At 38.6% G+C, this 12,397-nt stretch overlaps 1 protein-coding gene across 6 annotated transcripts in view; it reads right to left on the reverse strand.

Annotated features, from left to right (window-relative positions):
* glra2 (glycine receptor, alpha 2) overlaps positions 1-12,397 on the reverse strand; it is a 141,982-nt gene that overhangs the window by 39,482 nt on the left and 90,103 nt on the right. For all 6 annotated transcript variants that reach the window (XM_052014751.1, XM_052014750.1, XM_052014753.1 and 3 more), the window contains one exon: positions 5,009-5,223. In XM_052014751.1, the coding sequence (XP_051870711.1) occupies positions 5,009-5,223 (215 nt within the window). The remainder of the gene's footprint in view (positions 1-5,008; positions 5,224-12,397) is intronic.

A 12,397-nucleotide genomic window follows, 5' to 3' on the forward strand; every position in this document is an offset into this window, starting at 1 on the left:
AGAAGGCTATTAGTACTAGAAATAAATGTGATTAAAAATTATGGACTCATTTTTAAAAAGTTGAGTCAGAAAAAGATTCAACTGTAGGAGTTGACAAAACACTCAGTGACATTCGTCAGCAGATGCAAAAGCAAATAAAACATTGAAATGGATAATTAGATCATTAGAATGGAAAATTCAATCATAGCACTGATGTGTAAAGTACCAGGGAGATGGCTTTTGTTGTCAGTGTGGGTGACCAGGTTTAAAAAAATACACAGGCATTTGAAATATCCCTGGGTATGTCTTTTTCACACTGCAAGGATATCCTTTCAAACAAGTCCCTCACTTGGGAATCTATTATGCAGCATGGAGGGAAGGTGGAAATTGGCTATGACAGACGTCAGAGACTTTAATGCTATAACAGCTTCTGTGCCGCCACTTAAAGTGGAAGAAGAAGAATTCAATGTTTTGAAAAATGGTGAATAAGCTTTGATATCAATTGTGTGAGCTTTCAATCTATTCACTTTCAGATGGGTTAATATTGCATCTCTAACAAAACCAAACTAGGGATAAACCATTGTTTCTTGCCCAGTGCTGTGAAGGTTCAAATGGTTAAAAAAATGGTCTCTGGAGCTCGTAAGCATTAGAAGGCATTCCTACAGAAAGACATACTGTCCATGTCATATCATATATGTCATGGAAATGGGAGAAGAGAGAAGGGAGCAAGTAAAACCTGTCTTACTGAGGATGGAAAGGATTTAGAAAGGGACAACAAATGAGGCCTGGCTCTAAATCACAAAACAAAAAAACATGAAGCTTTTTTTTCTTCAAAATGGAAAATTAATAGTAATGGCGGACATGGTTTTTTTTAAAGGAAAAGGGAATTGATGAGGGAAATATAAAACTATATTATAAGCTGGAGAAGGTACACAATATACAAGTAATCTTCATGCTCAAGGCTATTGACTTTTGGAAAAGATATCTTCTAACACAATAAATTTGACTTGAAGCCATTCAAGGTGAATCATTTCAACTTCTGTTTTACGAGATTCAAAGGATTTGGTACAAAATAGCCAAACCAAGTCCCACACAGGAATTTGACTTTAGAACAGGTTTGTTGAACTATTTGACCCTTTCATTTCCAATGTTTGTCTTGTAAAATTGAACACCATAGAATTCTTATTTTGTTCTGGAGAAAGGAAAATAGGTAGACGAAGGATCACATACCAGGGGAATATTGGATGAGTAGAAGAAATAAAGGGTCAATTTTTAAAACTGATTTAAAAGAAAACAAGAGTCAGCAAAGAGGTCCAGTTTGGTAACAGTATAACAGTCCAGGAGGCTTGTCAATCTGCAGTAACCACTGGTAATTTTAGCAAATAGTTTGGTTTGAGCACAAATCAAGAAATGTGGAAAAGTCATGTGGGTTTAATGATTGCAATTGTACTAAAATTTAAATGGCCATAAATCTTTGGTGAAATTCATTCAGCAAGTTCAAGTAGTTCTAGTGAGTAAAAGTAATTCATTAATTGATTGTCAGAATTACATTGGATAGTATAGTTCCAATGCAATTTCAGTGTTGAGATCGTTAGATGTGCCCCAGCTACGTAAGAAAAAACAAGAGGAAACAATGCTCAGTCATATATGATCACAGATATCTTACGGCTTTGTTAGGGATTGGGAACTCACTAAATGATCTTCATCAGAGATGTTTTGAAAGAGGTGGCTTTAGAGATAGTGAATGCTCTGGGGTTGTCACCTTCTATGGTTCTATAGATTCTGGAATTGTTCCTGTGGATTGGAGATAGTAAATGTGACCCAACTATTTAAGAAAGGAGGGAGAGAGAAAAAAGGAACTCCTGACCTGATAGCCTAATGTCAGTGGTATGGATAATGCTGTTTGTAATAATGGAACACCCTGAAAACTATAATGAGCAGAATCAACATATATTTATGCAGGGAAAGTCAAATTTGACTAATCTGTTACAGTTCTCTGGGTATGTGACTAGCAGAATAGATAAGGAGGAACCAGTGAATGCAGTGTATTTAAATTTCCAGAAGTCTTTCAACAAAGTCCCTCACAAGAGATTGGTTAACAAGGATGGAGCACATGGAATTGAAGGTAATGTACTGACATGGTTTGAGAATTGGTGATTGGACAGAAGGCAAAGAATAGGAATGAAAAGATCCTTCTCAGATTGTTGGTCTGTGATTAGTGAGGTAGTGGTTGGATCAGAAAGAAGTATATAGAATGTACTTTATTGGGTTTCATGAAGCGGATCCTGTCAATTCAGTACAAACTATTAATCAGAATTATACGGATCACAAATTCTACATGAGGAGAAAGGACAAAAAAATCTCTGATGTGTACTTCATGTTAAAATAGATAATTCTATAAAGAGGCCTCCAGCAATGTCATTAAGAATCAATTTGATGAAGAATGGTCCTCATATTCTTCAGCATTGCACAGGTCCTTATGCAGCGTGCAGAATCTTTGTCAGTGCTGCACATCTGGACCATCTGCATTGAAAGAAGTTCCAGTTTTCCATGCACTCCACAAATAGCAATACAACTCTCACTGGAAAAGAAACATTAATAATGCTGGCTCACAGTAATTCTCCAATCCATAAATATGTTTTGTGGTATGTTAACTGTTTCAGAATTGTTGATCGGATTTTAATTAAGAAAAAAAATCCTGAACTGTGTTTGATTAATGTTTTTAATATTTGTTGAATATTGCTAACATGGAGGAGGAGTATTATTACAACACTAAGAATAGTATAATAGCAAGAATATAAGTTTCATAATTAAATTTCTCCTGTTGGCTTTATTACATGCCTCACATTGTAATGATTCTACTTTATGGATTTAATTACTTCATGTTCTTGTGTTTTTATGTGGTCTGCACCTTCTGCTTTATTCTGCAAATCCTTGCTCCTAAATGCACCTGAAGGATTGTTATTTTGCTTTTGAGATCTAAATTACAACATAAGCACCATTACGTGTTCATGCTTCATCATTGGTTGGAGAACAAATTGGACTGAATCCAAAATGGCTCAGTCAGTAGCAACAATTTAAAGTTTTAGTTAATACATTCAATTACAAAAAAGCAACGGTTTAAATGTGAAAGGGTGTAGAACAGTTCTGAAATGACCTATGTGACAATTTTGCCTTAGTATAAAATTTGAAGAAATGTAGCACACACTAAATGTTCATGTAAGATTTAAAAATACTTAAAAGATTTAAGAATGAGAAATGTCAGTCACCATTCTTTCATACAGCTACTGTTTCAAAAATTGCTCTTTAAAAAGCAATTTTTGAAAGAGTAGCTGTATGAAAGAATGTTGACTGACATTTCTCATTCTTAAAAATTCTTCCAGTATTTTAAGTATTTGAGCTGCATCCATTAGGACAGATGCCACGTTGTGTGTTGCCTATAGCTGAGAGTCAGAGGGAATCTCAACAATCGAGGGCTGGCACTTCTGTATTCCCATGCTAGAGGTACTGTCTTTTAGATGAGATGTTAAACCGTCTCTGTTTTCTCAGGTGGAAGTAAAATATTGTGTGGCATTATAGAGGAGGGCAGTTATCTCCTGTGTTCCAACCCTTCACCATTACTGTAACATATTATTTGGTTTTCACAGCATTTCTGTTGTGAGAGTTTTGTTGGACACAAATGGACTGCTCTGTTTCCTGCATTACACTGGTAACTATTCTCCTAAGTACATCTCTGGTTGTAAAAAGATGGTGAGATCTCTTCAAATGTCTTTCGGGTTTTTTTAGTTTATAACATCTGCATGGTCTAATGAAATTTAAAGAGAACATGGAGAACAAATTGTCATTTTTATGTAAATTTGTAAATGTACCAGATGGGTACACATCCACATTTAACACTAAATGTTTTCGATTAGTTTGTTGTCATTTCTGAATAAAAAATACACTGGGGTTTATTCTCAAACATCCTCCAATTAAGCACTTACAGGCTATGTCATCACAGATGGAATCACACAGTCTTTAAACTTGTGCTTTCCCAGTGTCTGTATCTCTATATTTTGCTGCTGGGATCACTAAATATCCTGCCTGATTGTCCTCTAACCTAGCCTGAGGTAAGTATCTGCCCCATCTGGTGGAAGTCAGTCTATCAACACAAATATCAGATCATATTTCAATTACATTCTGGCACCCTTGACATGGCATGGCTAAGCACATAACAAAGAACTGAGTCAAAAGAAGATGATTAATTGTTTGTTCTCTAATGTTGCTAAAACCTAATGAAATTCCTGATTATGGAAGTGGTTTTATCATTGCAGGAAACCCTTAAATATTCACAGGCATATAAAAAGCCAAAGTGACCTCCCTCTCCAAAATAAAATCCATTAACATAATTTGACAATATTTTATCCAACCAGTCAATTTTAATTAATAAAATACCTGATCCAAAACTCCAAGACCAATTAATATCCAATCCAAACAATAGTCACTAATTAACAGTATACTTAATCCAAACAGTCACAGTTAATTAACACCACACCTGATCTAAACAATAAAATACAATTAAACGAGTCTATGATCTGATACTCAGTTTTGTGTAGCATGGATCAATGCATGTACCTATTTCCGTTTTACAAAATATTCTGAATCTGGATTAAATTTAAATGGCTAATATTAATTATGGTTAAAATAAACATCCTTGGTAAATCAAATTTTCAGATTATAGCATACCAATAAATAAGAACGCAGCATATCATTTTCACATACACACACACACACACACACACACACACACACACACACACACGAAATTTGTCCAAATTATTTGGTGTTGCATTCTAATAAAGCACAGTGTTACATTCTGATGTAGCATGGGTCCTTCAATGAGCCAGCATAATATTGCAAATTGGTTAGCAACCAGGCATTAGAATTCCCTGTTTAAGGACAGCCCTGATCTAAATCTAAAACATATTGATATATGAAATGGTAAGTTCATGAGAATGCGGCAGCATACAATTGACTGGCAATGTCTCACCTTTGGAAGTGAAGCTCGTGAGCCAGAACTCTGTGTAGTCATCGTCAGTACTGTTGTGATGCCCAAAGCTACTCTCGCTGGAGCTGCATCCATGTTAATCCAGAATGAGACCCAGGACAGTATGACAATCAGCAGACTCGGAATGTACATCTGGATTAGATAATAACCCATCTGTCTTTCCAAATGGAACTTAACTTCAATGCAGGTAAATTTTCCTGTTAAAGAAGAAAATGGCATCAAATAGCATTTGTGCACTTCCTTAAAGAGTTAATAATAACAAAAAATAAAAAAAACTGAGAATGTAGAAATACTCTGTAGGTCAGTAGCATCTGTTGAGAGAGTAACTGACATAATGCTTCTGTTTGACATATTTTCATCAGAGCCACAGATGTATCTAATGTATAGAATTATATATTTCAGGCAAACTACATCTATATCACCCAAGGTCAGAATTAAACCCAGATTGCTGGTGCTGTGAGACAGTGGCTCCACTAGCTGTGCCACTGTGTCGCTCTTTGTTATGAAACTCTACATGATATGAGTTGGAGTTGTCTGAGCATCATATTTTCCAGCAGAGAATAGAACATTATTTGACATTAAATTGCACATCATGCTCAGGAAGGCAGAAATAAAAGCGGAAAATGCTGGAGATACTCAGCGGGTCAGGCAGCTTCTGCAGAGAGAGAAACTAAGCTAATGTTTTAGGTCGATGACCTTTCATCAGAAAGGATGTTGACAAATATTAACTTTGTTGCTTGACCCACTGAGTATCTCCAGCATCTTCTGTTTTTGTTTAAGGTCTCCAACACTTGTAATGTTTGCTTTTCTGATTGGCCAGTCAGATATATAGTCATCAGTCGTTTAGTTATGCTGGGGTAGGTAGTAGATATGGACAACTAAAATTAAAAAGTATATTTAATGGGTTAAATTAACAAGGCAGAAAGAGAAATTTTGAGCAGAAAATGGCAAAACCTTCTACAATAATAGCATTGACTATAATTTCTACCTTTAAATGGTTTCAAACAAAAATATGACAGATTTGCTGCTATTATTCTTCACACAATGGACATAAAAATGAAAAGTTTTTCTCTCTAAATATTTTTGGTCCAGGTAATGAATGGTGTTAGTTTTGAACGAACTGCTGTTTCAGACAATAGAATGGAGACACGAGTACACGCAGTCATTAACCCTGGGGGCTTTAGTTCTTGTGTCATTTCAAAAGCCCAGTCTAACCTACTTTCATCGCAGTGAGTAATTTTTCCAAGCAAATTCCTCTGATATTGCAGTTGTCTAGAGTATAGGTGCACTGAACTATTGTCACAGTATCAGGTCTGTCAGAGTCAGTGAGCTACGACAAACGGAGAGAACTCCTACAGCAGTGATCTGCTTCTCAGGCCTGGTGGAGTTTTATTTTCCAGGCATTTTAGGGGCAGCTCACTTTCTTCATGTAAAGAAATGCACCTAAAGCCAGGTAAAAGAAATGTCAGTCACTGCTGAATAGTGGAGACTCTTCTACGTTCACCCAGTAGTTAGTGTGATATATAACATGTGGCATACAAATATCGTTGTTATAACCATATAACAACTATATTTATGCTTGATCAAAGTGCAATCAGATGAAAACTCATGCTGAGCCAAGAAAGAACAAAATTTAGCTGTGAGATTGTTAAGTTTTATGTTAATGTTGGAGAGAAAGAAGGGGAAAAGGGGCATGGAGAATGAATTCCAGAAATTAAGGCCCAAGCAGATGAAGATAAGGCTGTAAATTGGGAAACAAAGCAAGCAGTATAAATTCATGAGACTATAAACTGGGAAGTGTACAGTCTATGGAGAGCTGCATGGTGTTGCTGAGATATGGAAAGACAGGGTTTTAAAGTGATTTCAACATGAAGATAAGTTTTAAAACTGAGACGCTGATGGAGCAAGAGCTAATGCAAGTTAGCACAAAGAGACATGCAGGACCTGTTGTGGGTTAAGGTAACTGCGACAATATGGGCTTGGATATTGGCAGCAGAGCTCGGGACCAGAAGGGTGGAGGGTGGGAAATTGGAGCCAGAAGACCCTCCACTGGGTCCTGAGATAACAAAAGGATGTTTGAGGGTTTCAGTAGCAGATACATGGAGCTAGAGGGGTGGGGAGTTGGAGGGCAGGGAAACATGTCTTAATGTGGAGGTGTAAGTAGGTGGTCTTTGTGATGGGGAAGCCAGCATATGGTTTGCAAATTAATGAGGAAATGAAAATATAAAATAAAAATGTCTTAAAAAATCAGGGTTATAATCTTACTAAATGCCAAGTTAAAACTTGTTTTTTGTACATTTCATATCAACACCCTTCATAGTGTTACAATGTGATTTTTTTGTCACACAATATAATAAGCTCTATTAAAACCAATTACATATCTGAATGCAGAATAATTCAGAAGCCAATTTTCAGCTATGGATGGTTAATTATTCAGGTGTAAGACCAATCGTTTTGATTTTTTACATGATTGCACAATCTATCCAGTAGGCTTAGAAATTATCATAACCGCAGAATACGATTGTAATCTTTACACGGGTCCCAAAGGTCTATGGAGATCAGGCTGACTGACTCACAGAAGCTTTTGTAAACTGGATAGCCTGCTCATTTAATTTGTAATTAAGCTGCAAATACATGATATTGAATCTTTGAAACTGTTCAGATTATTAGTCTTGAAATTGCTTTTGTTCCAAAGGCTGACAGTGGGTTGCTGCAAATTATCGAAGCCTGGAGATGGTTGCATTCTGAAGCAGGGGTAAATTGCACATTTGAATGGCAGCACAGTGGGCCAGGTGTTGGAGCAGCATTAACAACAAACCCCAGGAGCTGTTGGCTGTTCTAAAGAAACATTGAACTTCCCATAATAGCTTGCACAGTAACTATGGTGTAAAATGCTTCATTCAGTCAGCACATAATAGATCCATTGCTGCAAGCAGTAGATGAAAAGGGTAAGGAATAGACAAGTGTGAAGCTTGATGAAGAAAGGCTTGAGGACCAGTTTCAGACAGGACGATTATTATCTGAACAATGCAAAGTATAAAATGACCTGCCTCAAGAAGGCAATTGTGGTCTAGTATCTGCTACATTTTGGGGTAACCATGAGTAGGCCTCTAAATCACGTGACCCATTTTTTTACTGAGCCAGGTTAACTAGAAATAAAAGGCTAACTAGCCTAGGATTACCAAAAAAACGTAAAGGGTAACAAATGCTTATTCCAAATGGTATCCAAATGCAAATATTCCATAGGACAAATAAACAAATTCACAGAGTTTCAGGCAACAAATATTATGTTACAAATTAACTACTCCAATCATCACAACTTGCAACTATTGCAAGTCCAAGTACTCTGTGAGGCACCAAATCCAATGGTTATCAGTACAGAAATTCTATTGGGAACCAGATGCATGTGTTACCAGACTAGTACCCTGATACCCATTATATATACTTCACAAGATACAAGTACTACAAGTACTCCAGAGGAAGCAAAGTACCCTACTCAGAAGTGAAAGTATACCAGTGCAACATACCAGTAAGAAAGCAGTCAAAGCATTAAGTGCAAATGTGTAAACTAGGCTGTGCTTACTGAGAAATTTAATTTACTTACACCCCTTACACTATTACATGTACAAATGTATTATCAACAGATACATAAGCACTGCCAGCAAAAATATTCCACGGAGCATCAATAGCAGATGTGCAAATTGTCATAAGATGCTGAGAACAGGTAAGCATACAAAAGTAAAATATTGCAAAAATCTGAATTTAAAACAGAAAAAGCTGGAAATACTCAGTAGATCAAGCAGCAGCTGTGGAGTGAGAATGTTAATGTTTCATCTGATGAAAGATCTCTGATCTGAAATGTGAACTCTGTTTCTCTCTCCAGTAATGCTGCCTGACCTGCTCTCCAAGAGGTACTTATACCCATCTCAAAGAGACTGAGCTTTGATCAGATTATGATTAACTACTATACAGAAAATATGAGAGAGTCATAACCAACATATTTGTAATCTTTAAGGAAATAGATAAATTAAATGCCTATAAAATGCTGAAAATGGCAATGGACTCCAGTACTGGGTGATATGACTCAATCTTTGAATATGAAAGGAGCACAGTTTAGGGTTAACAGCTAAATATGGAAGTGGTAAATGTGTGGGACAGAATAGCCAGGACGATAAGGCTTGCGGAAGAATCTACAGAAGAATTAGATAGCCAGGGGTTAAGTTCAAAGGAGATGTGTGGGGCACAGAGAATGGCGGGTGCCTAGAATGCACTGCCAGGGCTGGTAGTAGAGTCAAATACAATAGAGACATTTAAGAGGCTTTTAGAGAGGCACATGAGTTGGCAGAGAATGGAGGGATATGGACATTGTGTAGGCAGAAAGGATTAGTTCAGCTAGACATTTACTTTCTGGTTTAATTAGTTCGGCACAACGTGGTGGGCTGAAGGGCCTGTTCCTGTGCTGTACTGTTCTATGTCCTGTTTGAGGGTATTTTGTTATGGAGACATGCTATATTTGGGGCCAATAAGATGCATTACAGTCTTTTGCTTTCCTCTATGCTCCTTTAATACCACCACAGCAAATACAATACAGGATAATTATATTAATTCTTAGTGCATTGTAAGGTGCAGATATTATGCGTAAATATTCAACAGGACAAAAGCACATGCAATTGTCCACCTATCACTGTTCTGCTTTCCCTCCTATCTATTGGGCTTCCCCTTTTCCTATCTTCAGTCCTGAAGAAGGGTCCTGAACCGGAACGTTGACTGCCTGCTTTTCTCCATGGATGCTGCCTGGCCTGCTGAATTCCTCCAGCATCATCGTGTTTTTCATGCAATTCCAACACTTGCCAGACTACATTTTGCACTTTGCAACACCTGCACGGGACAGGGGATTTCTGACAGGCACTGGCTGGAGTGCTTTGACTGCTATTCCCACAGACCAAGTGCACTGACTCAGGTCAACACTGCCTGAACCGATGGTAGGGAGGCAGATGATTCCACTGTAAGACTAAGTTCTGTGGAGAGCTCAGCACCATGTCGGAGTCACAGCAGGATCGATGAGAGGTGATTTGGAAAATCAGCAAATTGGTTCAGGCAGTGCACTCATCAATCAAGAAGGAAAGCCCTTAAGTATTGGCATTTAGGGAGTAACTGCCAGTTGGTCTTTGGAAGATCTGCCCCAATGTACATCCTGAAATGAGTGACCCTGCAGTTGACACCCCAAAGCCACAAGTTACCACTATGACGAAGAACTCCCAGATGCTTGCATGAGCGCAGCTTTAACTATATGATAGAAGTTCAGGACCATCTAGAGAAATGCAGTCCACGTGACTGCCATCCAAACTACACTCTTAAACGTCCATGCCCTTCAGCATCAATATACTGTGCTTGCAGTGTGCACCATTTAAATGATATGTTGCTGCAACTTGCCAGGTTTCTTTAACGTCTCCTTCCAGCTAGAAGAGCAAGAGCAGCAAGTAAGTGGAAACATCACCTTCAGGTCTCAGCAATCCAGAGCCTGACCTACTTTTGTGCAAAGAATGCCGTAAATGAGAACACAAGCACTGTTGAGATGTATTGCATAAGAAATAGAAAATGGAGTAGGTTATTCGGCTTCTCAGTCACCACCACCATTCGCGGCTGAGGTAGAAGATCTGCGCTGACCTTATCAAATGGTGGTGAAGGCTTGAGGGACTAAAAGATCTATTTATGTTGTCCGTAGAATCACACACCCTAGTACCTTTTCCATGGCACAGCCTCAATGTGCTATTTCTACATGTCCCCTGCGTGGCTGTGGACTGTCCCTCTTACTGTGCATCCTCGCAGAGGTCCTCAATGATCCACAAGGAAGCCCTGCCTTGGGCTGACGAGAAGTCTAGACAGTTGAACATGGCTTGCAATGGGCATGGCTGAGCATGCTGCCAGAGAAGGCATGTCGGGTGGTGAGTCGGTGCCCAACAGTTTGCCAGCTGAGGCAGACAGTAAGCACACCAGGTAAGCTTTCAGAGGTCTGGGTGCACAAAGATGCAAAGATCTGCTGGTATTCAGACTGCACTACCATTGTTTCAACATCCAGTACTAGATCTGAGCTGGCTGACAGATCCCAAATCATGGGTGAGCTCTCCTCAGTTAGATCTCTGCCCCCTCAGTGTAAGATCTCTCTCTTTGTGCTGAACAACCAAATACTCACATCCAACGCCATGTCATTTGTAGTGAGCTGCTCACATGTCACATTCCTTTGCTCTTGAAGAACAGCTGCTCATGGGTGGCATCCCTGTGTCCACTGAAAGCAGCAATCCACTCGTGAGTGACATCTCACTGCTCAGTCAGGATATCAAGCTGCTCACTGGGTAGTACACCACTGTTCCTTTAGGGCAACGTCAATGTGCCCAGCAAGTTGCACGTGGACTCCATGAATAATGAGTAAATTAATGCCCAGTTAACTAGATAATCCAAATTAATACCAAATCAAAGTATAATTGCCTTGTATTTGTTCTAGGAGTATTGCTCTATGACTGCGCAGAGAAATCATTATAAGCTGCAAGATAGAGAGCTTGAACTTCTTTAAATAGCAGTTCTACTGGGATGGCCGTCCACCTCTTGGACACCAGAAACAATTTCCTGTGCACAGGGAGATCCCAATAAGGTTTTTAACACCATGAGATAGACTGTCAATGTTACAGAGAAATCACCAGAGGTAACGCAACATCATAGTGCTTGTGAGGGATCCTAAAGGAGCAGGATCCTTAAAACTGATGAAGACATCAACAGGAACCCAGGCAATTAAGTAAGGTCATGGACTAAAATAGAAAGGGAGGAGGCCCTCTCCTTCACCACACATAAATTGGTAAATTGGTTTATTATTGTCACATGTACTGAGGTACAGTGAAAAACTTTGTTTTGCATGTCATCAATACAGATCATTTCATTACAACAGTACATTGATGTAGTACAAGGGAAAATAATAACAGAATGCAGAATATAGTGTTACAATTACAAAGAAAGTGCAGGCAAACACTGTACTGTACTGCTGCTGCAAAACAACAAATTTCACATCATATGTCAGTGATAATAAATTTGATTCTGATTCTGAGACAATAAGGTGCAAGGCCATAACGAAGTAGATTGTGAGGTCAAGAGTCCATTTTATCATACTAGGGAACCGTTCAATAGTCTTATAACAGCGGGATGGAAGCTGTCCTTGAGCTTGGGTGTACATGCTTTCAGGCTTTTGTATCTTCTGCCCGATAAAAGAGAGGGGAGAAGAGAGAATGTCCAGGGTGGGAGGAGCCTTTGATTATGTTGACTGTTTTACCAAGGCAGTGAGATGAGTAGACAGAATCCATGGAGGGGAGGCTGGTTTTCATG

The sequence above is a fragment of the Pristis pectinata genome, chromosome 4, assembly GCF_009764475.1.
Source record: "Pristis pectinata isolate sPriPec2 chromosome 4, sPriPec2.1.pri, whole genome shotgun sequence".
Taxonomy (NCBI): Eukaryota; Metazoa; Chordata; class Chondrichthyes; order Rhinopristiformes; family Pristidae; genus Pristis; species Pristis pectinata.